General features: G+C 43.9%; 1 protein-coding gene across 6 annotated transcripts in view; it reads right to left on the reverse strand.

The window, feature by feature from the left end:
- Positions 1-27,422, reverse strand: part of NCOA1 (nuclear receptor coactivator 1) — a 327,889-nt gene that overhangs the window by 50,192 nt on the left and 250,275 nt on the right. For all 6 annotated transcript variants that reach the window (XM_081943115.1, XM_081943112.1, XM_081943111.1 and 3 more), the window contains 4 exons: positions 16,898-16,992; positions 7,252-7,429; positions 3,485-3,664; positions 1,149-1,244 (listed from right to left, as the gene is read on the reverse strand). In XM_081943115.1, the coding sequence (XP_081799241.1) occupies positions 1,149-1,244; positions 3,485-3,664; positions 7,252-7,429; positions 16,898-16,992 (549 nt within the window). The remainder of the gene's footprint in view (positions 1-1,148; positions 1,245-3,484; positions 3,665-7,251; positions 7,430-16,897; positions 16,993-27,422) is intronic.

Genomic DNA, 27,422 nt, shown 5'->3' on the forward strand with positions numbered 1-27,422 from the left:
TTATTTATGTTTCATTTAATTTTTCATTATTTAAAAATTGCTTAAGCTGCTTTGAATGCTCTGTTTTTAGAAGTGTAAAAGGTACACAAACCTAAATAAACATGATAGACAAATGAAACTGCCACTTATAACCTTGTTTATGACTGCCACTTATGTAAATAGGCTTTCTTCTAATAAAACCATCATGTGAACTATCCAAATATCTCCTGCTCTCTTAAAAGATGTCTATTGCCTTTCATTATTTCTAAATTAGTACTGCTAAACCTTTGAAGTGCTATTTTTCTCCCTTACATATATGAAATCACCAAATATAACTCCTTTAATTTCCGGTCTGCAATTGATGACTCCAAATGGCAAAATCTACACATGTAGAACTAAACAGCTTATATTTTAACTATTATCACTTAGGAGTCCATTTGGGTTGAGGGAATAGGTAAGTCACAAAAAATGCTGTTCTTATTTATTTATTCATCAGATTTATACACTGCCCATTTCACTATCTAAGTGACTGACATTCTTGCCTCTCCTACCTTCATAACTCACAATTGTATCCATTACAAAGTGGCAAGGACGACTTTTACTTAAGTGGATGGAAGAACAGTAGAGATATAAAATGAATAATGTTAAAGTTACTCAGTAACTTATTTCACATCCATAGAGGGCTGCAGATTTGTCTTTTCCCTTCCCTTACACTGGCTCCACACTTTTTTTAATGAAACTGTGGAGCAGGGACTGGCAACTTAAAGCCAGCAAATATCTTTTAAAAAAAATATACTACTACCAGCATTAGACACATTTCCCCCATAATTTTGAGGTGCTAATACCTAAAAGCAGTAGTGTCAGCTGCAAAACTGGATTAGTTTAAAGAACCAAGAGAATCCCAAGCTCAAGGTGGGGGGAGAGAAACTTGCTCTTTTCATTGTTGCTCATCCCCAGATAGCACTTGTCTTCCTCAATAAATGTTGAGCGGAGTCTCAGGCACTAAAAAGAACAACTAAGAGATATCCATGGTATAGTCTCTATTTTGGAGACCAAGATGGCCAAGCAAATAGATCTTTCAGTTGTACCAAAACTGCAGTCTGACAAAATACCCTATGATTTCCAAAGCCTTGCAGAAGCAATTATCTACTTATTTTTCTGAAATATACCTGTAGTATCTTGCTTGGTCATGAAAGATTCTGATGTGGTGGGAGCTGTAGATCGAGGTAATCTTCGTGCAATGCATATTAGGCAGGACTGTAAATCTGTCGTGAATAAAACAAAACAAAAAGATTGAAGGTTACTAATTTAAATTCCTATGCCACCTCTTTTTATTTTTCATTTACTTCTTCCACACTGTCTCCCTCCTCCCTTCCCATATCTTGGGCGATCATCAGAGCCTTGCTCCCCCTCTCTCTCTTTTATACACTGTATGTGCAAAGAGGCCAGGTAAAAGAGGAAGACCTCTACTAAAGATATCACAGGTTCTCCTTAGACTTACTTTATAATGAGGAACCCTTTTCTGTTTCTCTGGCTAACACAAAATGGAATACTGAGACAATGGCTCAATCTGGGCTTTGCAACAAAATGGAGCAAACGAAACGGGGAAATTGTAGCATTAGGGAAGAGGACCTGGGGGGGGGGGGAGGCAGAATTAGAGAAGGGATGGGGAGAATGCAAGAGAAAGAAAGGCTTCACAAAAGGGAAACTGATGGGATGGGCTTCTCTCATTTCAGGATAGGATAAGACTGCAACAACCCCACTGAATTGCTTACTTGTTTTCATTTGGTGAAGAATGAAAATAGTCCCTCTCCAACCATTGTTTAGGAATCATCACTGGAGCCATGGCTAAACTAAGCCTCCCCGCCTCATTTTGCATAAGCAGCACCATTGTTCTTCACAGTAACAAGATCCTATAAACCAACACCCCTCTAAAGTGAAGCCCTCCAGATGCATTGGGCTGGAATTCCCACCATCCTGCACAGATATTGGCAGTCTTCACCAGGGAAGTGGGAATGATAGCCCAATATATCTCGAGGGTGCCAGCTTGGGAAAGGTTAAAAATTTGCTTGCAAGAGAAAAGGACTGGCATACTCCCATGTGTATGCGTGTGTTCGTTCCACACTGTTTGGGAGAATTAATTTTAAGGCCATTTGGTTCTGGCAACACTGCAAAATAAAAGGCACTTGCGGAAGCCAACAATTATCAGCTCTGGGCAAAGTATGTGCTCATAAACCCCTCTGTGATTTATTTCTTCCAGTCATGATCTCCTGTGAAAGCTGCAATGGATTAATTCAGCTAATGCACTGGAACGAAATGGCCGTTACGGAGGAATAAGCCTGAAGTGTTCTGCTGGAAAGTCTTGTTGGCATGATGCATCTGAGGAACAGTACAGATCAAGATCACGATCCCAATTCGGAATCCATGTCTGCTAAATTATGCATTTGGAATCCAGGCAGATACCCACCCAGCGCAATGGTGGGGGATTTCAGTAATCACAATATCAGACCATTCAGAGATAATCAGAGGAGACAAGCTTGCTACTGGAAAATAATCAGGAGAACACTCCAGCTTCACTGATTAGATTAATGAAGGGTATCATTAACCTACCTCCCTTTCATCTGTTTTAACTTTCAACTGAGATATCACTTTACTCAATTCATTTTGGGGAGAGTGACTTCATCATCAGAGTGCTGCTGTTAAAATTTCAGAATACTAGTTTATGACCGCATTAACATTGCAGACTTGGGAATATCAAAAATCCATACAATGTCAAAACCCACCGAAGAGGCAGAACAACTGAATATGCCATAAGTACTATATATCTACCTATTCATTCTGACTTTGGCTGATTTCTTTGTAATAAGATGCTTAACATAATCCAGTAGCATGAATGCAGTGTTGCAGTACTACGGAAACCAAAAAGAATCATGTCTGAACAATGTCAAAGATTTAATAGTCTTAAACCAAACCTCTAATAGCTTTAATAATGGAAATTAGTTTCTTTTGTACTAAGCTCCGAAGGATTATGTTTCAGCATCTTGAGCAAGGTGGTTCAAAGAGTCCTATATTTTTATTTTTATGCAATTGATTACGTCCTCTGCCAGGACTAGACATATGGAGATATTTCTAATCTTCCCCACCCAAAGAGTGATGTAAAAGCAACAGACTGATGTGAATATAAGTAGCAAGAAGGAGTTGGGCTGCAATGGACCTTTTGGAAACCTTTCTTTTCCATGAGGACTAAATTTGCTCATCAGTTGAGTGTGAAATTTGGAAGGAAGGTATGTAGTATAGTAAAATCTGCGGGCTTTACATGTTGAGTAAAATCCCTCCTCTTAAGTCAGCAGAAAATTTTGCAGATAGAATGGGCTTTTACGGAGTTGCAATCCTCTTGCAATGAAAGTCCTATGGAAGGACAGGAGGAAATCAGCTGTGGCTTTTCCTCCCTTTCTGTTGCACCATGAAGTAGCCCTTTTCCACCCCCAGATCTAGCAGTCTTTACCTTCACCTTCTTCTTTGATCAGTTTTGGCTGAGACACCGTAAAGCACTGCATAACCTCGTAACGCTGGCGGGCTTCCTGGTTCTCTGCACCTGGCTCATCTGGGGGACGGATCAGCATCCTGCAGTTGAAGGTGTGGCTGTTGCGTCGCGTGGATTCTTGGGGCCAAGGGACTCCATTAACTGCAGATGCACATGGGATAGAATAAAGACGCTTCTTGAAGGGTTTTGGAAAAGTGAATGTGCAGAAACCAGAATTTGGAAACCGAGATTACTACAGCTTTGCCCAAGCGCCAATAAGTATAAGAAACCATTATAATGAGTCAAAGCCCCAATATTTCATTTATTTATGGTATAAATACCATATAAATTACCTATTCTAGATACTCTGACATTAACTCAAATGGCAAGGACCAGGAAGTAAGTTTGGAAAAAACTCTGACTACAGCAAACACTCCTCTTTTGTTTTCTATGCAAACATGTCTTGTTTTCTTTCCTTCCTCTGACTACTGGTGCAGCACCTTTACAACTGCAGAGGAAATGCAGTAGATGCCAAGAAGATCCACACACTACTTCCCCCTTTCCTTCTCAAAGCTCATCCCCATATTCTCTTTACTCCTTCCACCATCTCTAAGAACATTTATGGCATGACTTATTCCTCCTTCTTTGTGTGATCCTTGATATCCTCCAAAGAGGAAAAATCTAAGGGAATTTTTTTTACAGGAGGTGAAAAGTGCAGTGGTAATTCTACTTCTCCTTCCTTGATTGAAAAAAATCCCCATGAACGACTAACAAACGGTAATGCATAGCTGAGAATGGGTCTTTCAGAAGGAAAGTTCAAAAATAAACGTGCTAAGTCAACACAATCTTAACAGATCTATTTTGCATAAATAATCTCTCTCTAAAAATTGAAAGTAAAAAAATCACAGTTTCACCAGGTGGTTCACAGATTGACACCCTTGTGGTGGGGGGAGGGAGAAACATGCCTCCAGCCACAAACATCATTCTTGGTCAAGCTACATATATCACTAAATCCTTTTATTGATTGAAAACATATACATGCAAAGGATATATTAGACTGAAAGAATGATGGTACTTCTGAAATTTTCTGCTATGGTTACCTCCCATATTTGCATTCAGCATAGCAGTTTCCTTGGCAACCATATTCACATTTTTTTTAAAAAAATCCATGTTCAGTATAAATAAGGAACACCTTGCATACTTTTCTCAGAAAGTACTAGAAAAACACAAGTTTTTAATTTGTCTATAGAAAACTGGCTGAGCTGTATGCGAGCGTGAGAATATGTGTTTAATGCAACAGTAACATTTCACAAAACATTGAACTGTATCCATGCATAAGTGTACACTGTAGTAAGCTAAAATCAATTAAGACCTGATTAAGTGAAATATTGATTTAAACCTACCTTATATTAAATTAGCTTAAGTCAATTTTATATTGACTGAAGCAAATTTGATACCAGCCACACTGAAATCAATATTAAAATGGTCTATGCTAGCACTAGTTTAACAGAACTGATTTTGAAAATTGCAGCATATGTTAAAGGTGCATCTGATTGTTTACTTAAAATCTAAAGCAAACTCCAGTAATTTGATATTTAAATAGCCAGTATGATGTAGCACTGACATTGATAGACCATGATTCAAGTCCCAACTCAGCAATGGAATTTGTCTGGGTGACTGATTCTCTCACTTTGTTTTTGTTGTGAAATAAAATAAAGGGAAGCCTCAAGTAAACCACCTTGGATTTCTGGATAAGGATGGAAGATAAAGCTAATAAAGTTTAACGTTAATAGATGAAGGTAAATAATCTTTAAATCCTGCAGAACTGGGCACTATAATAGAAAAATGGTACAAATAATATCCATCTTGGGCATCCTCTTCCCCAGTAAAATGTACTTGGTATATGATTGTGCATATGCAGGTATGACATATTATTAAATGATGCATGTAAACATGAGCCAAAAAAATGTCCATCTCTGACTAAGATCTTATCCAACCGAATGGACATGCAAGGATCTGAGATTGCAGTTTTCCTCTCACTGTGAAATTCAACCAAAAAAGAAAGAAAAAAGACAGGAGAACACTAAAATACATATATAATTTCAAAAGGATTCTTCTTCAAGGACTATTTTGTCTTCCAAACGGCTCAAAGAAGAGTATCATACAAATTTTCACTCTTGCACATCCCTGCTGATTAGCCCTTTTTGGCAACCCTTTTAGATTTTGAACTTATTGCATTTGGGACTTGTTTCAACTATCATTAATGTTGCACAGGCAGGTCTATTAAATTTGGGTCAGTGACCAGACACATATACATGTATGTGCTTCATAGATGCACAAATGCAAGTACATATGCACGATCAAGTAGGGCTATAGCAAGTGAAGGGTTCCTGATTATAAGACAAGAAATCGGTATTGCTACTTTATTCTCACTTTCTACCTATATATTTTGAACCTTCAAAGAAGTCCTGCAGAGTGGGTAATACAGCAAGGGCTGGGAATTTCTATCTCTTTTGCTTTCTGTATTCATATAAAATCATTGCTGACCTTCACTTGTTTTCCATAAAGGGCTCAGTGTGTTACTGATGATTTCTCTTTCCCTCCATGGAAGTGTAACATGTTCCTTTGCAGCTTCAGCAAACTCTTGCATTGACCCAATAAGACAGTTGTAAGAACTATGAGAGTTTACTGAATTAGTGACTTGTCAACTAATAAAGCTTTAGCTAATAGGCCATAACTTTGATAAACAGAGCCTTGTTAAGCAAGAGGGGTTTTATCATCAAGTTGATTAAACAGCAGCAAGCAGTTGACCTTCTCTGAACAAAACATTGATTTGTAAGCAGCCAGTAACCTCTCTGACTAAATCAGGCTATGTACTCAATGTGCCACATTAATGACGAGCTGACCAAAGAGCATCTTTGTGCCTCCAGTCCTGGTTTAGTCTGCTGGCTATGCTGACACTCAGGAAGCATTTCACATTTTTAGCTCTCTAGCTTTCAGACTGGCAAAAAAAAATGGTTTCTGGTTGAGTAGTCAACTGAATTTCTTACTGAGAATTACATAATGATGCTTGTGAGTTAGCATATTATTCAAAAATCAGCTTAAATGCAGAATGAATGATATGCATTTGGAATGGCATGTCACCAGCAAAATTAAATTGGATCTTGTTTGCAAAACAGAGCTGCTTCCTAATCTCCTAACCACCTGCTAGTGCTCCTGAGTGCAGCTTGCATCTACTCAACTCAACTGCACATTCTGAGAAGCATTCAACATATTAAGCTGAAGCCTGGAAGAAATCAAACACTTAAAATGTATTATATGAAGTGGCTTTTGAATCTGATGTATAAAGAAAAGAATAACATGGCCATTTTGTTCTAGGCCATCTATTATCACTTCTTGAAGCTAAAAACCTCAACTCCTTCTTTTTATTCACAAATGTTACCAAAGAATATCAATCAGAACTCTAGATAATGAAGCAGATTTAGGACACCTGGAATTTTCATCAGTTTTCTTTTTACATCATGATTTTTAATATAGTCCTTACATTCTGGTAAAAATGTTTTAAGGTTTACTATTGTGGTTTTAGAGAGCCTTAGTTTTCCCTGAACACTTACTTCATGTACTACCTAGAAAAGTTATCCTAGTATCCTGACATGAATTTATATTGAAATTATATGAATGTGTTTCGTTGATTCAGCAGCAGCTTTGCAAAGAGAATGAGAGAAGGCCAAGAAAGTCACACTGCTCACCTAGTGATTTAGGCAGCAAATTCTTGACAAATTCAGCATGATCTCCCACATGCAAGATACTGTAGACACTGGTGTTCATAAGCTCCTCTTGGTTATAGCCTAAGTAGCTGGTCACATTCTCAGACACAAACACAATCCGTCCTTCACGATTCACAACAAAGAAAAAGCCATCCAGTGCCTGCGGGGGCCAAAACAATGACAAAGGGCATTAAGAAAGGTGCTTCTATCTGTACATGTCTTTAGAATAACGAAGAGCTAACAATTGGGGTTATGGATGATCAGGGCACCGTGATGGGTAAAGTATCAGAAATATACAAGTAACAATCATAAATAGGCCCAGCAGTCATGCTTAATACATATAATCAACTTATTAAAAATCCTGTTCTCTACTCCTATGTTGGCAAATGCATATTACTTTAGTCGGAACACTGCATGAACACATCCACTTTATGTACTCTACTTGCAGACCATGATAACAAGTGTTTTCAGAAGAAGAAGTCTAGATTTTTAGGTTATACTGCCATCAAATCTGTCAAACTTCATAACTGGCTCCCCCCCTACCACTTTCTTTGTGCTGCTCTTTGTTGCCCAAGGTGACTCTGCCAGAGTATCTTGCCTAACCAGCATGTTTTCTTACAATGCTGATATAAAGAAAGGAAATAATTGTTGGCACTGATGCTCCAGGATTGCACAGGTGACAACTCCCACGGAGGGTGAGAATTTATCCCATAATTTATCTCATAGTTTGACTTAACCTTTGTCTTTCTGTTATCATTCCTTTCGGTAATGATTATGCACATTTTAGATTTCCCGCCGAGGCTTTCTTCTTCTTCTTCTTTCTGTAGAAGGCTAACTTGAGAGAGAAAAATCTGTTCTTCAGCCATTTAAAACTCAGAAGGATCTCAATGGGGCTGGCCTAAAACAGAGTTCTCCAACCTTTCTGGCTTTGTGGCCCAGTGGCAAGGGGAGGAGGGAAGGAGATGGCTCCACGTGAGTGGTGGGGAAGTGCACACATGCAGCTCCATTTGTGTGAGCAGCAGGTGCTTGCTTGCCACTTCCGCGACTTGGTTCCGAATGGCTCAAGGCCCGGTAATGGGCTGTGACCCCCATGGTTTGAAGATGCCTGGCCTAAAATATTCTTATGCGAAGATAAAACTCTCAAAGGGCGCAGTCTGCTAATTAGGATGGAGCACCTTTGAATTTATAAGAATGAAAGAAACACTGGGATCGCTGCAGAAGTGGATAAAGTAAAGTAGAATCTAACTAACACAAGGCATGGCAGATTTCTGATTGCTGTATATTTTCTAAACAGTGACTTCACTTTGGTATAGTTGAGGGATGCCTAAGTGCTGCCTGAGTCATACAGGGCTGAAGATGGCTTAGACCGCCCCTTCGTCATTCAAAGCAATATATGCCCAGACCCAACCACACACTTGGGCATTTCTATTCAGCATCTGTTTCCCTTTTTAGTATTGCCTTTGCTAGGGAGACATAATTTATCTGCCTCTGCGCTATTTATTTTGTCCTGCAAGAGCGGTTCCTTCTATATTAGCTGCTGGAAACGGGAAGTAATTTCAAACCAAGCCAATCCACTCTCCAAGCCCCACCCCCACCCCCCCAACAAAATTAGCCCATGGCTTGCACTTTCACTGAGTCACAGTTGTCTGTTGCTAAGCAACAAGAGGTTTCTGCATTACATGCTTTTGAGTGGAAAGTGCAGCTCACAGGTTCCTGTCCGAATTAAAATTCCGCCCCCTTTAATTTTCAGCTGTTTTAGGACACTAACAGCCTTATCATAACAATAAAATAGGATATGGTTTTCAAAAGTATTGGGGAAAGAGAAAGGTACGTGAATAAATCATACAGGACACAGCGGTAAAGGAAAAAAGTGAATAAACAGTTGAAAACAGTATTGAATGTAAATCAGTCTTAGTTAACGTGGCCCATCTGACACTTGTCTAACCTGAGACTGATCATAAATAGTCTACTTCGAGATATTAGGAATGGGACTAATTTTGCTGTTAAATGTAAAAATTCAAACATGCATGGTACAGGTGATTGGTGAGTAGGGAACGTGTATCACAAGAAATATCAAAATGAAGAATCTTAGTTCTTCCAAGAAATGACTCCCCTTCTTTAATATGAATTCCCCCCCCCCAAAAAAAAACTTATTAGTCTGAGGGTTTGTTGGTACATTGCATGCACCTCCTAGAATGGGGGTGTCAAACTCACGACCCGCGAGCTGGATGTGTCATGCACTGGCCACGCCCTCCTCCGTTTTAGCAAAGGGGGGAAAGTCATATGTCACGTGACAACACCGTGACGACATGAGTTTGACACCCCTATCCTAGAAGGTGGTGAGCGGACAGAATGTAGTCTTAACTTTACCAGGAAATACAGCATTGGTATAACCGTGACTGCAAATTTAACCTACACATTCTTGATATTGTTAAAAAGTGCAAAATGAACAAAGCTATGATGGGCAGCAGAGGTCAATTAGTCATTCTAGTAATGACCTATTATTAATTAATTAATTAATTAATTAATTAATTAATTAATGCTACCCAATTCAAACAACATGGCAAATGTCAAACAAATTTTGAAACCTGAAATATCAAAGTAATAAATTGTGAAGCATATGACAGAATGAAAGTAAATAAAGAAAAATAGATGTTGTGTGTCTGAAAAATTAGGAAACAATGGAAGAAATATATCTGTTCAGAGCGAATGCGGCTTGATTTTGTGGAGCAGGGTTAATGAATACATGCACAGAAGATAGCTTTATTTATGAATAAAAGGGATGAAAAGAATATCAGAAAATGGCCGTTGGTTCTTACCTGATACGCTCATTTTCTGGTAGAGACGAGACAGCAGCCAGACTCTGTAGGCTCCATCCATTAACCAATCGGACTGAGTCTACACTTATGATGTCATCGGGCCCTTGTGGCTCCTCCCCAGTTTCAGATGAAGGGAAAACTGTAGACTCAAGTGAGAATTTGGGGCAAAAAGTGAAACTCCATAGTCACTGTATCTCTCTCCTCCTCACAAGGAATTCCCTCATGTGACCCATACGAGGGCGGGGCTGGCTGCTGTCTCTACCAGAAAATGAGCATATCAGGTAAGAACCAACACACATTTTCCTGTTATCATAGAGACAGCAGCCAGACTGGGACGTACCAAAGACTGGGCTGTCCACTAGAGTGGGAAATTGTAAAAAAGGTCCATTAGGGCATAAGCACTTGTTGTAGCACCCTGCGCCCAAAAGCTGCGTCAGACGACACGTACTTGTCCAACTTGTAATGACGTATGAAGACTGTGGGAGACGCCCAGGTGGCTGCCCTGCAGACTTCTTCCAAGGTGGCTTGAGTGGACCACGCTGCAGATGTCACAGCGCTGTGTGTAGAGTGAGCTGTAATGTTTGCAGGGACCTGTATGGATTGATGTTCATAAGACAGTTTAATACAGGCTCTTATCCACACCCCAGACTAGATGACGAAGCCTAGGTACCCAAGGAGGCCTGACGAAAGGAGATGAAGAGAGCTTCCAATTGGCGGAACAAGGCTGTGCGGTCGATGTAGATCTTGAGGGAACGACGTATGTCAAGAGTGTGCCACTTGCGCTCCCTCTCGTGACGAGGAGACGGACAGAAATCAGGTAAGGTCAACTCCTGGCCTCGGTGGAAACAGCTATTGACCTTCGGTATGAATGCCGGGTCCAGTCTTAAGACAACATGGTCTTGATGGAACACGCAAAAGTCATGCCTGACTGAAAGAGCAGCCAAATCAGAAATACGTCTGGCTGAGGTTACAGCCACCAAAAACAGTGTTTTAAAGGACAACAGTTTCAAAGAAGTGGATCTCATAGGTTCAAAGGGCGTGGAAGTCAAAGCCTCTAGGACACGAGGCAAGTCCCAAGTTGGATATCTATGTATGGCAGGGGGACGCAGGTTGGATGCTCTACGGAGAAATCTCCAGATCAAGGGGTGAGAAGGCAGATGTTTGGATGCCAGGCCATCCAGAACAGAGGCCAGAGCGGCCACCTGTCGGAGTAGCGTGTTAGGGATAAGTCCCTGATCAAGCCCCCTTTGCAGGAAGTCCAATATCTGCGGAATGGATGCCCTAAGTGGGTCAACAGTCTGGTTGGAACACCACAGAGCAAAAGTCCACCACGTGGCATCATAAATGCGGTTAGTAGAGCTTCTGTGTGATGCCTGAATGGTTACAATGACATCGAGGGAGATGTTATCGCTATTAAGGCTTGCCACTCAATCGCCATGCGGTTAACTTCAGCCACTGGGGGTCAAACTGACAAACTGACCCTTGGTGTAGAGACAGGAGAGACCATGGGATGTGCCATGGGGTGGAGATTGACAGAGTCACTAGGTTGGCATACCAAGGCCGGCGTGGCCAATTTGGCGCTAGCAGCAACATTTCTGCCTCCTGCTCCAGCATTTTTTGAATTACCCTCTGAATGAGGGGAAGGGGAGGAAATGCGTACAGGAGATCCCTGGGCTACTGGCATCTGAGAGCGTCTACTCCTTTTTCCATGCGGTCCATGAACCTTGAGTAATACGTGGGTACTTGATTGTTGTCTGCCGTTGCAAACAGGTCTAGGACTGGGAGGCCGAACCATAGTGTCATTTGATGGAAGAGGCTCGGATGGATGGTCCACTCTGCCTGATCTATCATTGCCTGGCTCAGCCAGTCTGCTTGGACGTTGGAGACCCCTGAGATGTGTTCTTCCCTGAGAGATGACAGGTGAGATTCCGCCCACTGGCACAATAGGTTGGATTCCTGCATCAGGGACCAGGAACAAGTTCCCCCCTGTCTGTTTATGTGTGCCTTGGTCGTGATATTGTCCGTGAGGACTAATATGTGACGGGCCTGAACTCTGTGGTGGAAGTGTCTGAGGGCGAGGCGAACTGCCCGCAATTCTAGCCAATTTATGCTGTTTTGGATCTCTTCGAAGGACCACTAACCCTGAGCCACTAGGTCCTGCATATGTGCCCCCCATTCTGTCAGACTTGTGTCCGTTGTAAGTGTGAGATGGCACGGCTCTCTGAACAACGTCCCTTGCAAAATTGCTGGGGACTGCCACCATTTGAGAGAGTGTAATACCTGTCTGGGAAGGGGGACCCTGAGAGGAGAGCTGCTCCTGTTGGCCTTTTGATGTGGAAGCATGAACAATTGAAGGCTCCTGCTGTGAAACCTGGCCCATGGGACAATCCCGAAGCAGGATACCATCTTGCCCAAGACTTGGGAGAGAAGAAGAAGGGCTGCCTTGCGTAGACATAGCACCTTCCTGACAAGTTCCCTCAGACTGAGAATGCAGTCGTTGGGTAGGAACACCCTCTCCACTATGGTGTCTATCAAGACCCCGAGGTTGGAGAAAGCGAGTGCTGGGAACGAGGTGACTCTTTTTGAGATTCACCTCAAACCCGTGATTCAGCAAGGTGTGAATGGTGAGGGCGAGATCTCTTTCTGTCTGAACCAGAGACCTGGACAACAAGAGGATGTCGACCAGGTAACAGAGAATCCGAACTGGGGATGACCTGATGTGGGCAGCTAGTGCTGCCAGTACCTTTGTGAATACCCTGAGGGCAGAGGATAGACCGAATGGAAGAGCTTGGTACTGGAAGTGCCTCCCCCCATAGGAGAAGGAGATATATTTTCAGTGGTCTATGAAGATGGGGATATGAAGGTAAGCTTCGGTCAAGTCTACCGACGTGAGGAAGTCGCCTTTCCTGACCGCCTGGAGGATGGTGTGCAGAGAATGCATTTTGAACCACCGATAGACAATGTGGCGGTTCAATGTTTTTAGCTCTAAAATTGCTCTCCATCCCCCGGAATTCTTCGGTACCACAAACAGGTGGGAATAAAAACCCTGCCCTTCCTGATGGGGAGGAACCGGTTGGATGGCCTGGATCTCCAACAGGTGCTGAATGGCCTGTTCCATCAGTGCCCTCTTGCGAGGACACTGAGAGACCGGGCATGGCACGAAGTGTTCCTGGGGGATGGAGAGGAATTCTAGCATGAGACCAAATTTGACAGTTTTGAGTACCCAATTGTCTGTTGAGGACTCCTCCCAGCGGTGGGCAAAAAACGCCAGGCGGCCTTCGATCGGAAGAGAGTCCAGATAGTGATTTCCTACGTGAAAAATGGTGGTTGCCTCCTCCACGGTAAGATTTCTTGGAGGGGAAATGCTGTGTGTTTCTACTGGACCTGTCCTGGTGAGATCCCTGTCTGGGAGTGTAGGATTGGCATTGTGGATGGGGGTAGGAAGGTCCCCCCATCCACTAGTCAAAAGGGCAACCTCCTATAGAAGGGAGCGGGCCGACTGTCCTGTTTCTTGTAGATGAATGAAAGGACTTTGTGCTTGTCTTTAGATGCCATGAGGTACAGGTCTAAGGGATTACCAAATAATTGGGTGCCACTGAATGCTAGGCGCCACTTGGTATGGACAGCCTCCTGCCATGGCTTGAGCCAAAGCAGATGACTGGCCGTGACCGAAGAGGCTATGGCTTTAGAAGCAAATCTAGCAGCATTAAGGGAAGAATCAGCCGCAAATTCAACCGCTGTCCTGATCTTGTTGAGATCCCTATGTGATCTAGTGTCAGTAGGAACGATGTGCTCCTGAAGCTGTTCAATCCAAACCAAGGCTGCCCTGGAGAAAAAGGAAGTGGACATGGAGGCCGTAACAGCCCAGGCCCCAGCCTGATAGTTTTGGACCTTTTCTCCTCAGGCTTGAGAACCTCCTCAGGGGCTCCAGAGACCACAGTAGGTGAAGACAGGCTGCAACCAGTGCGTCCACTCAGGGAGTCTTGAAGAACTTGGTGAGGTCTGTTGCAATGTTGTAGAGACGTTTGTCAAGGTTGGTCGGCTGTGGGCCCGTGCCTGGAGACTTCTACTGCTTGACGTTCAGAAATATCTTGGGAACAGGGATCACCTCTTTTTCCACCGTGGGTTCAGTGAATAGGGTTCTGGGACCCTCAGTTGAAGCCGGTTCTGCCAGTTTATCCTGTGAAGTAGAAGCTGAAGCAGAAGATGGTAAATTAGCAGCTTTAATAGCCTTAAGAAGAAGGGAGTTGAAATGATCAGTTTTGAATAATCCAGCAAAGGCAGGGGTATCTGGGGTGACCATCTCGTCATCAGACAGGTCTGAGTCCCGCAGGTTATCTTGCTCCCCGCCAATTGAGGCCTGAGAAGTAAAGGCAGAGGGATCAGGTTGCTGAGCCGCAGCAGATAATTTATGCTTTTGGCCATGTGATGGAGCAGGTTAGGGTTGCTGTTATAGGCCAGCAGCCATGACTGTTTAATGGTTTCAGCAATGATGGTTGCCATATCAGAAGGAGAGGTATACATGGTGTGGGGGCTATTGAGAGGGACAACAGAAATTGCCTCTGTTGTCAGGTTCCATCGAAGACGAGGACTCCGAAGAAGACAATTCCCCTTCTGAATAGGCCAGGGGTGGGTCAGAGCCCATGGGAGGCAAGACAGGTGGAGCTGGGGATGCCACTTGGTGATCCTCGGAGGGAGGGAGGGCTGGGCAGTTAGAGTATGTTGTTGTTTTTGGGCCCTCTGAAATTCTTTCTCAAGGGCCTTCTGCCTGCGCTCTTCTGCCCTGGTAGTCGCTTTAGAGACCTTGGGGTTTACTCCTGAGGAAGGGGCCTCTTTGACTTGCCTCTTCCTGCTGCTCTTTGCCCCTGATGGCCCTGCCTCCTCTAATCCTGCATTCGTATCCATAGCTGGATCAGCCATTTCCCCAAACATAAATCAACACCCCAATAAGATAGGCAATGGTCTCACCCGTTTGCTGGCCAGGTGCTCCTGATCCCGGCCCACCTGGGATGATCCCGCGTTGCTGGGCACTCCAAACGGCTGCTGTAGAGTTCACGCCTTTTTGAAAACATCCAAAATGGCCGATTTTTTTTCTCTGAGGCTTTTTTGAGCCTCAAAATGGCCACCCTTATCTTCGCGGGCTTTGCTGACCCGCAAAATGTCTGCCAATACTAAGTGTGACCAGTCGATCTGTAGAATGGCCACTGGACTGCGCATGAAGCGGCTGGTCACGAGTCCCTTCAAGTGCCCAGAATCAAGGAGCACCGCGGGAAAACAGCTGTGGAGCCTTAACTCATGTGCTGGCTGATCTGATTGCAAGGCAGGCTTCTTGAGCGAACTCGTGGCCGCAGGCAATCAGACGGCTGAGGAGAGGCAGCCAGAGATCAGTTTTGAATTTCCCTCCAATTTGTAGAATAAAGGATTATTTAAGGAACCAATTCAAAAGAACAACAAAATTTTTTGAAAACATTCACCAATTAAAGATATAATTAAATAATTTGGAGGAGAGATCAATTCTCACAGCCAGTCCAGGTTGGACTGAGTCTGAAACTGGGGAGGAGCCACAAGGGCCCAATGACATCATAAGTGTAGACTCAGTCCAATTGGTTAATGGACGGAGCACACCCAGTCTGGCTGCTGTCTCAACGATAACAAGAAAATATGCACTAATATCATCTGGGGTACTGTCAATGTATATGAAAGCAGGAATTCCTAGATTAGCAATAGTTACATATTATGCCCCAGGAAATGGGGAATATGAAAGAAGCAGACACATTTTTTTTTTTGAAAACTATGCAATGTTCTGAATGAACACGACACAGGAAAAAGGATGATTCAACCAAGTGACATGAATGGATGAGGGAAATGAGATCAGGAATATAGGGGGGAAAATGATTAGGACATTTAGAAGAGATCAAGAATGATTGAGAATGGTGACAGGAGAAAAACCTGCTTTGAAAGAGCTCTCTTGTTTTAAAGCCAAATATTTCCCTTATACGTAAATGAGATTTTAAAACCATGATTAATTTTATTGTTTATGAAAAATGTTTGGGAGCATGAGTGAAAGGCACAAGATTAAGAGAGGCGCTAAATGTGGGACAAAAAAAAAAAAGAACTCTAGGAAAAGGAAGTAGAATCTTATGAGTCTTTGTGGCTTTTTTTCTCAGGGTGTTTTTCTCTCAACATTTTGCATAGGAATGTTAGTAGTGGTAGCTTTGGAGACAGGCAGAAATCCCCAGGAAAGATTGGCTGACCAGCTGGAATGGGCTGGGCAGCAGACAGAGTCTGATGATTGGTTCCAGAACTGGAGAAGTGGTTACAGAGTTCCTACAAGGAGTCATGGTTAGCATGGCAGCTTTACAAATATTGCTAATCAGAAGAAACATATTTGGGTTGCAATGGGAACTGGGTGCTACGGTCACGTACTGCTATGTGAAACAGAGAAGTGAATAAAGAAATACTTTAAGGTGATAATAGGCACATAATGAATGTGGATCAAAAATCCGTTTGTGACCATTGGGTTAAGTGGATGCTCCAACGGTCATAAGGGTGAAAAATGGTCATATGTCACTTTTTTCAGTGCTGTTATAACAGCCATGAAATGAATGATTGTAAATTGAGGACTACCTATAATCTATTTCCCCAACATCTTTCTTTTAGTCTAATTAGTAATTATCCCTAACAGGGAAGTTCCACAATTTCTTAAGCAAATACCTACTTTCTAGCAAAATTTAAAATAAAACTCTATTGAAAAAAAGAAAGTTGCATTAGAAATACTACGTGGAGCAGCTGTTTTCTTAAGCACATACCTCAAGAAGAAGAGGCCCAAGGGATTCCTTTTCAATCACTCCTTGGCTGCTGGATGAGATATCAGACTTCTGGACATCATCATCAGCTGTTTTTTCTACAATGTAGAAAAATACACTTTTGAGACAAAGAGAATTTACTTTCATTTTTGAGTACAACTTAGCCGTTCCAGAAAAAGTCTGTAGAGAAAGCATAACAAATGTTTAAATCATGTTTGCCAATAAGGTCAGAGACTAGAAATATGCCAAGAAAAAAGAGGAAAAGAAACCAGAGGGTCACTGTCTAGGAAGGAGGGGGAAACAAGGGCATTCATTTAAAGTCAGAGACAGTCCTTGTTTAAAAAGAGAAACGGAAGATCCCCTTTCTTTGAATGACTGAAGCAGGGTCAGTAATTAGGAAACTCATAAAAATTGGTCCACAAATAGGGAAAAGCAGGAGCCAGGAAGATCTTGGAACAACAGTTAGATTGAGGATGTTCTTACAAAGAGCCAACTGTTGAGCTGCATGAAAGTGAATCTAGCATTATTTCATTCCAATGATTTTTGCTCATGCTGAGGATCTGACTGACCATTTAGTAGGAATGGAAACTAATCTCCTCTACAGAATTCCCAGCCTTTTGAGCTGTGCTGAATTAACATTCCCATTATTCAATAGCCATGTGGCATGGCTGTTGGGAATTATAATCCAACCCATCTGGAGGGGGTCTCTGGTTGGATAATGTTCTTCTAAAGATAGCTTTCTTCTGCAGTATGTAATTTAGCTCAAAAGCAAGAACTCTCTGCAGGCAAATCACATGCTGTAGCTTCTTTCTTCTAGTGGCATATGATCAACTAACTTTCACAGACTAATCTGGAGAAATTATGCAAAGTGAAAAGAATACAGAGCTTCATCTGTAATTATGACATAGAAAGCCATCTGGATTGGGGATGGTTTTCAATGTTCTTCCAATTTTGTGATTCTGAGATCATAAAAACACAACTAGCTTAACTTTTGCTTTATTTTAAGGAATGCTGTAAAAGCTGTGGAATAGACATGGGAAATGCAGTTGGGGTCCTGCATAAAACCTGTCCATGAGTCAGGAAAACAGTCTAAAATAATGTTGCATGCTGTGAACATCTCTGTTGTCATGCCAATTCCACTGAATTATTGTTCAGAATTGTTGCCGTGATTTTCCATTCTGAATCTTTAATTGGGATATGGAATCCTTCTTCAAATTTAGCAAAATAGTTTCACACTGCACTTTCAGTTCTCTTATTCAAAACAATCCACTGCTGGTAGAATGAAACACTATTACCTTCTCCACTGTGTCTAAAAATTATTTAAGAATGTAGTGTGGACATTCAAAGTGTATTTTATGAAGCAAAATTATTAAAACATCAAAAAAAACCCCAACAATATATCTCCATCCTCTAAATGAAATCTTTATTTAATATCTAATTTCTCACATCAGATTTTGGGACTGAATTGATAATTCAAAAAGAATTTCAGGAAATTGCACAATATGAAGTACCTCTTGAAATTCTAGTCTGGAGATCTGGGAGACCCAGGAAGGATATTCTTTTATTAGAATGTCTAGAGCGAGGGTCAACCTATTTTCCAAAGCACCAGAAGGTCAAACAAGAAACAATGGATGGAAAGTAATCATGAGAGAAGCAACTTAGAAATTTCCTGACAATGACAGCGACCGAATGGAATGGCTTGCATTAAGAGGTTGTGGGTGCTCCATCACTGGAGGCTTTTAAGGACAGCCACCTGTCTGGAATGGTATAGGATCTCCTGCTTAAGCAGGGGTCAGATTAGAAGACCTCTAAAGTCCCTTCAACTCTGATCAGAATGATGGTATTATTTCCACAGGGAAGACCTCCTTCCAAATGGAACCTGTTTTCTCAGACTGTAAGCAGTCAATGCTTTGTGGATAAATGATGAAGGTGGTGATGAAACACGAAATTAAATGCATACCACCAATAGGTTTATGGTAATGCTGTTATTTTATAAACAAAAAGAAGAAAACAAATCCAATGTACTTCCACAAAATGAGAAAGGGGAAGAGAAAATAATTTTAAAGAAAGAGCAGCAAAACGGTGCTTAACCTTGACAGTAATTTTCAACAGATCCAACCTTCCAAGAGGATGCTGCAAATGAAGGAATAAGTGTGTCAATAGTATTAACTGTGCATTTGCCGCTTTGCTTAAAAAGGGCAAGATGCAAAATCCAGGAGTCAGCTATAAAATGAGAGGAGCAGAAACTGATGGCACAAGCAGAAACCTGGAGGTGAATGGAATTAGGCCAGCATCAAGAGGGAGAATTCCAGGAAAGTGCTTGGAGTTTTTTCTCTCTCTCCTGGACATTTTGAATTTTTTAAAAAGTGATTTATACAAACTAAATAGGTTCTACAGCTAGATTTTGAGGCAGCCAGAAATCTATCTATTAAAACCTATTTCAAATCACAAAGATTGGATTAGAAGAGTGGTCTGCCTGCTTATAGTTTTGTTTCCCAGTAGTAAGGTATGGCTGTGAAAGTTGGACCATAAGGAAGGCTGAGTGCCGAATTGATACTGTCAATGTGGGATGTTGGAGAAGACTCTTGAGCAGAGGTGGTATTTCGCAGGTTCTGTCCAGTTCTGGAAAACCGGTAGCAGAAATTTTGAGTAGTTCGGAGAACCGGTTAACACCACCTCCTACTGGCCCTGCCCCATCTATTCTCTGCCTCCAGAGTCCCTGCTGATCTGGAGGAAATGGGGATTTTACAGTATCCTTCCCCTGCCATGCCCACCAAACCACGCTCACCACACCACACCACACCCACCAAACCACGTCCATAGAACCAGTACTAAAAATTTTGGAATCCCACCACTGCTCTTGAGATTCCCTTGGACTGCAAGGAGGTAAAAATAGTCAAACCCTAAAGGAAATCAACTCTGGCTGTTCTTTGGAAGGATGGGTACCATAGATGAAACTCAAATACTTTGGCCACCTAATGAGTAGAGAGGACTCGTTGAAAAAGACCCTGATGTCGGGAAAAACTGAAGGCAAAAGGAGAAACAGATGGCAGAGGATGAGATGGTTAGATAGTGTCACTGATGCAATGAACATGAATTTGGGCAAACTCTGGGAGACAGTAGAGAATACAGAGGCCTATTGTGCTATGATCCATAGGAAGACTCACACATGTCTTAGTGACTGAACAACAAAATATGAGTTTAGCAATAAATTTAAATTACAGAACTCTCCATTCTGTCCTTAGCAGTTCCTTTTATTAACCGTGGGACCAAAAATTTAACCAAGTTTCTACTTCTCAAACTGGAGCATAATGCAAAGACTAACTTAGGGGAGTTCCTGATTAAGGTGCAAACATTTCCCAACCTTCTCTCCTAAAAGACCTCCTTCATTTCACATAGACCAACCAACTATTCAATCTCATTTTATTCAACTTTTCAGGTTGCATGAATCAATCTATACTCAGATTTGCAAAGCGGTAAACTTTCAGGAAAATATGAAGTTTGTTATATGCAAAAAAGTAGTGAGCCAACATTGTAAAACATTACTACGTCATGAAAAACTAGGATTGTGCCTCTAAAAATCTAAAATTCCTAAAATTTATAAAACTTATTTGATTACTCTTTCAATCTGACAACCATTCAAAAAAATACTTCAGTGTCCAATTATCCCTTCTTTCCATAAACTGCATCTAACTCCCTTGTCTCAAAAATATTTAGCATCTGTGCCATCTCTCATAATAGAGAGTGGACAGGAGACACACATAAAAGTTGTAGACAGCAAACTATACAGTTGAAGACCCGCAGCAGACATTCAAAAGATTGTGCATGATGAAGTTGGGATTAACAAGAAGTCAGAAACCAGAAAAGCAGTTCATTAAGTAAAACAAAGGCATAATACTAGTAAAAGGTTGGAAGTCAGGAAAGCAGTCTACAAAGTTAAGTGTCAGACAACTGGGGAAAAAAACAAGCAGTCATGCAAAGTTGCTGCTTCTGCACAGATCCATAGCAAACGGAGCTTTTAAATAAACCAGCTAGAAATACAATACAATACAATAGCAGAGTTGGAAGGGACCTGGGAGATCTTCTAGTCCAACCCCCTGCCTAGGCAGGAAACCTTATACCATTTCAGACAAATGGCTATCCAACATCTTCTTAAAGACTTCCAGTGTTGGGGCATTCACAACTTCTGGAGGCAAGCTGTTCCACTGATTAATTGTTCTAACTGTCAGGAAATTTCTCCTCAGTTCTAAGTTGCTTCTCTCCTTGATTAGTTTCCACCCATTGCTTCTTGTTCTACCCTCAGGTGCTTGGAGAATAGTTTGACTCCCTCTTCTTTGTGGCAACCCCTGAGATATTGGAACACTGCTATCATGTCTCCCCTAGTCCTTCTTTCTCTTAAGCTAAACATACCCAGTTCCTGCAACCGTTCTTCATGTTTTAGTCTCCAGTCCCCTAATCATCTTTGTTGCTCTTCTCTGCACTATTTCTAGAGTCTCAACTTCTTTTTTACATCGTGGCGACCCAAACTGAATGCAGTATTCCAGGTGTGGCCTTACCAAGGCATTATAAAGTGGTATTAACACTTCGTGTGATCTTGATTCTATCCCTCTGTTAATGCAGCCTAGAACTGTGTTGACTTTTTTGGCAGCTGCTGCATACTGCTGGCTCATATTTAACTGTTGTCCATTAGGACTCCAAGATCCTTCTCACAGTTACTACTATTGAGCAAGGAACCACCTATACTGTACCTGTGCATTTTGGTTTTCTTGCTTAAATGTAGAACCTTAATTTTTTCACCATTGAGTTTCATTTTGTTAGATAGTACCCAATGTTCAAGTCTGTCAAGATCCTTCTGTATCTTAAGCCTATCTCCTGGAGTGTTGGCTATTCCTGCCAGCTTGGTGTCATCTGCAAATTTGATGAGTTCCCCATTTATTCCCTCATCCAAATCTTTGATGAAGATGTTGAAGAGTACTGTGCCTAAAACAGAGCCTTGGGGTACTCCACTGCATTATTCCCTCCATGCAGATGCAGTTCCATACAACCACACACAGTCTATAAAACTCTTTATTACTTAGTTTACATTTCTGACAAACACTGTTTCTTATTCAGTTTGCTGTATAGTTATCAACTTCAATTCACTTAACATCAGTAAACTATTATAAGGAACCTCAAGTTCTCTTTATAAAGGAACAAAAGAATTGCCATTCTCCAAACATGGCTACTGTTGGCTGAGGAGCCATAGTTCCTTGTACTTGAATTAATGTCCATTGGTTCGAATTATTCCCCTCCCCCACGTTATGTTCCATAACAGGGGTGAATATGATTTTCTGTAAAGACTAAAGCTCATAAAGTTATGTTTAACCATCCAGTTTTTACATATTACTATCATACACACGCAAACACACAGAAAAAAAGCTTTCATTGATATCAATAGCAACAGTTTTCTACATGAGTAAAAGAATTTCCAGGGAGATTTCCCCCAAAGTATATGTGGCAATTATATTTGTAAAAATCCTTTCATGGGTGTGTTGAAAGTTCTTCTGTTATTTAATTATATGTGGGAGGGAGGATATTTAAGGAACTTTCTAATGGGAAAGGGAAATGTTCTTGCCCTCCCTGTGTGTTGTAAAAATCCAAACACTCTCCTGCATGAATTAAGATTATGAAAAAAAGCCCCTTCCTTTGGCATCTTTATCCATTCTTGAGAATACCATGTCCTTGCATTCTTTCTTCTCTTTTTAAAGTTGATGCGTAAAAGAAGCTTAAACACTGATTAGGATAACCCTATTGTACATATGTTCATGGCTTAAAGCCCTGTTCTGTTCATAGAAAAAAAAAATACAGCTTAATTAGGCTGGGCTGAAATGCCAGAAAACAAACTCGCAAATACTTTCTTCCAATTCCAAGTCATGGAAAAATTATACTTACATGTGAATCTAAGCAGAGAAGTTGGCACCTAATGTCAGTCTTAGGAAAGGGGAGACATATTATTAGGTACTGTGCTGCAGAGTCCATATGAAATTAAGACTCCATAGTATCTAATCTCATTATTAAGTAAGGTTCTACATTTAGGCAACAAAAACGGAATGCACAGGTACAATATAGGATGGTATCTTGCTCAGTAGTAGTAACTGTGAAAGGGATCTTGGAGTCCTAGTGGACAACCATTTAAATATCAGCCAGCAGTGTGCAGCAGCTGCCAAAAAAGCCAACACAGTTCTAGGCTGCATCAACAGAGGGATAGAATCAAGATCACGTGAAGTGTTAATATCACTTTATAATGCCTTGGTAAGGCCACACTTGGAATACTGCATTCAGTTCTGGTCGCCACGATGTAAAAAAGATGTGGAGACTCTAGAAAGAGTGCAGAGAAGAGCAACAAAGATGATTAGGGGACTGGAGACTAAAACATATGAAGAATGGTTGCAGGAACTAGGTATGTCTAGCTTAAGAGAAAGAAGGACTAGGGGAGACATGATAGCAGTGTTCCAATATCTCAGGGGTTGCCACAAAGAAGAGGGAGTCAAGCTATTGACCATTGGCTTACCTGAAGGGTCCTTTTCTGTACACCGCGGGAGAGTCCAAGCAATGGTTAATTCAGTCTGCTTGCCCTTAGGACTGAGGAACTATTTTTCCTTAAGCCACACCTCCTCCTGGTGTGCTCAATCCCCCAGAATTCTTTGAAGGAGTCAGTTCGTGCGGACGGAGCGAAGCGTCCAAGATGATGTACTGTTGACACGAGGAACCCGAATCCCGGCCTTGAGAGCCAGGGTGGGTTGGACTCTCCCGCGGTGTACAGAAAAGGACCCTTCAGGTAAGCCAATGGTCATTTTCCTGTACACCGCTTGGAGAGTCCAAGCAATGGGACATACCAAAGTTATTGTCCATCTGGGTGGGCAGAAGAAGGCTCCCGGGATTCGGTCTCTGACACAACCGCCTGGAGCACACGCCTGCCGAAAGACGCCTCAGCCGAGGCGAAAATGTCCAGTTTATAGTGTCGCACAAATGGAGAAGGAGAGGACCACGTAGCGGCCCTGCAGATGTCCAGGATCGAGGCCTGGGTGGCCCAGGCCGCTGCAGTAGCAGCACTTCGTGTGGAGTGTGCAGTGATGCCGCGCGGAACGGCCTTGGATTGACTTTCATAGGCAGTCGCAATGCAAGCGCGAAGCCACCTGCCAATTGTGGAGGAAGTGACCTTCTTCCCTAGGGAACCGGGCTGGAAGGAGAGGAAAAGAGCCTCTGATTTCCTGAATTCCGCAGTACGAGCGATGTAGACCTTCAGGGCCCTCCTGACATCAAGATTGTGCCAGGATCGCTCTCTGGGATGCGACGGATGAGGACAAAAATTTGGCAACACAATGTCTTGCGCTCTATGGAACCATGAGTTTACTTTGGGGGTAAAGGTCGGGTCCAGCCTCAAAATGACCCTGTCAGGGTGGATGACGCACAGATCCTGGCGAACAGAGAGAGCCGCCAGCTCCGAAATCCGGCGAGCTGACGTGATGGCAATCAAGAAGGCCGTCTTCAGCGTCAGGAATCGAAGAGAAGTAGTGCGTAAAGGCTCGAATGGAGGGCCAGAGAGGGCCCGCAGGACCACGGACAGCTGCCAAGTAGGATAGCGATGAACGGTGGGAGGGCGAAGGTTAGAAGCGCCCTTGAGGAAAAGACGCACCTTCGGGATTTTGCTGAGAGGCAAAAGGTGGTCGCCCGACCAGACAGTAGACAAAGCCGCCACTTGGCGTCGAAGGGTGTTCGGGTCCAGGCCCTTGTTGAGTCCCGCTTGAAGGAAGTCAAGCACTCTGGGAACAGGCGCGGTCGTCGGCTCGATGAGCAGCTCCTCACACCACTTGGCGAAGGCGGCCCAGGACGCATCATAAATCCTAGTGGTTGAAGGGCGTCTAGCCGCCTGAATGGTGTTCACTACCTCCTCCGACAGGCCTTGGTCTTTTAGTTGGTCCCCCTCAAGTGCCAGACGGCCAACTGGAGCCACTGGGGCTCTGGGTGAATCACGGCCCCCTGGCTGAGGGAGATCTGGTCCGGAGGAATGCGCCACGGAGGAGACACCGACAGGTGGACAAGGTCGGCGAACCACGACCTGCGGGGCCAATGCGGGGCCACGAGAAGGACCTCTGCTCCCTCTGCGATGACTTTGGAGATGAATTGAGGAAGGAGAGGCAGGGGAGGGAAGGCATACAGTAGCTCGCGGGGCCACTTGCAACGCAGTGCGTCTGTCCCCTCCGCCCCCGGGGTGAAGAACCGGGAGTAGAAGCGGTCGAGCTGCTTGTTGTCCCTTGACGCAAACAGGTCTACGGCCGGAGTCCCGAATCTGTCGGACATCTGGTGGAACAGGCGAGGGTCCAGTTTCCACTCCGCAGGATCTATGGTCGTCCTGCTCAGCCAGTCGGCCTGTGTGTTGTCCACTCCGGAGATATGGTCGGAGCGAAGGGATTCCAGATGGCGCTCCGCCCAGCGTCCCAGGGACTCCGCCTCTCTCATCAGTGCTCTGGATCTGGTGCCGCCCTGACGGTTGATGTGGGCCTTGGTGGCCACATTGTCCGTCATCAGAAGCACATGTTGACGATGGATGGGCCGGCTGAAATGTCGCAGGGCCAGGCGAGCAGCTCTCAGTTCCAGCAGGTTGATGCTGTAGCTGGATTCCACTTGGGACCACTTGCCTTGAACAACCAGGGACCCCATGTGTGCTCCCCAGCCGGAGAGGCTGGCGTCTGTGGTGATGATCAACCTCTCGGGTTCCTTGAATAGGTGGCCCTTGAGGATGGCCGGAGACACCCACCAGCGGAGAGACCTCTTCACGTCCGGGGGAACTCGAATCGGCCTGGTAGAGTTGCTCCTGGATGCCCTCTGGTGCGGCAGCAGCAGCCACTGAAGAGACCTGGAATGCAGGCGGGCCCACGGCACGATGGAAATGCAGGAGATCATTTTTCCCAGCAGCTGCGACAGAAGGACCACTGGAGCCTGCCTCAAGCTCAACACCTTGTGGGTCATGGACCTTAGACCGGTCAACCTGTCTCGGGAAAGAAAAACCCTGCACAAGTTGGTATCTATCACCGCCCCCAGGTGTACAAGTCTGTTGGTTGGAGTGAGATGGCTCTTCTCTATGTTTAGAGTGAAGCCGTGATTTCTGAGGGATCTCATAGTGGTTTGGAGATCCCGAAGGGCCTGCTGCCTGGACGACGACTGGATCAGGATGTCGTCCAGGTAGCACTGGAGCCTTATGGGCCTGCGTCTTAGCTGAGCCGCCACTACCGCCAGCACTTTGGTAAACGTCCGAGGAGCGGACGAGAGGCCGAATGGAAGAGCTTTGTACTGGAAGTGGCGACCCGCATAATAGAAGCGCAGGAACTTCCTGTGCTGAGGACGGATGGGGATGTGGAGGTATGCCTCTTTGAGATCTATAGATGTGAGAAGATCTCCCTGTCGAATCCCCGCCAGAATGGACTGCAGAGACTGCATCTTGAACCTCCGGTAGGCGATATGCCTGTTGAGGTTCTTGAGGTCCAAGATGGCTCTCCACCCCCCCGAGTTCTTTGGTACCAGGAAGAGGATGGAGTAAAAACCCCTTCCCCTCTTCGCCTTGGGGAACCGGTTCCACGGCCCTGATGTCCAGGAGATGACGGACTTCCTGGTCCATACGCTGCCTCTTTTGGGGGCAGGACGGGACGGGGCACCGGATGAAGGTCCGAGGGGGAAGGGACAGGAATTCCAGGGAGAGGCCTTCCCTGACTGTCTGCAGAACCCAAGCATCCTCGGTGTTCTGGGCCCAATGGGAGGCGAACAGCTGGAGGCGACCCCCGATGGGCGCCAAGCCCTGGCAGTCACTTTGACTTACGGAACGGCCTGTTGGAGGCCCCACCGCGGTTATACTTGCGGAAGCCGAACTGCTGCCTGCCTCTGTCCCGAAAGGGCGCTCTGTCTTGGGACCTGTCGCCCTGCTGGCCGAAGGACCTATTAGAGGGAGAGAAGGAAGAGGCAGAGGTGGAAGGCTCGGAGGCACGAAAGGACTGCCTCCTAGAGTAGGGAGCGGCCTTACGTTCCTGCTTTTTATTTAGAGAAGGTAGGATCTTCCTCTTGTCCTTGGACTCAATGAGGAGAGGATCCAGGGACTCGCCAAACAATTTGGACCCCTTAAAGGGGGCGGAAGCCAGTTTCCATTTGTTTTTCTGGTCCGCTTGCCAATGTCGGAGCCAGATCAGTCGACGGGAAGTTATGTTAGAACCGAGGGCCCTGGAGGCAAATTTGGTGGCATTGAGGGACGCGTCAGCGGCATACTGGGAGGCCGCGATTATTTTTGACACGTCCTGGTGGAGACGGATGTCTCCCGCCGGGAGCTTGTTTAGGAGCTCGCGCAGCCAGATCACAGAGGCCCTATTAAAAAAGGAAGCGGAAGAAGAGGCCCTGATGGCCCAGGCAGCCGCCAGATGGGTCTTGTGGCACGCCTTTTCCGCCTTCTTGTCCTCCGCCTTAAGGCCTTCCAGGAGGTCGGCCGGTAGCGAGGAGTTGGAAG

Source organism: Natrix helvetica (genome assembly GCF_964273705.1).
Source record: "Natrix helvetica genome assembly, chromosome: 2".
Classification (NCBI taxonomy): Eukaryota; Metazoa; Chordata; class Lepidosauria; order Squamata; family Natricidae; genus Natrix; species Natrix helvetica.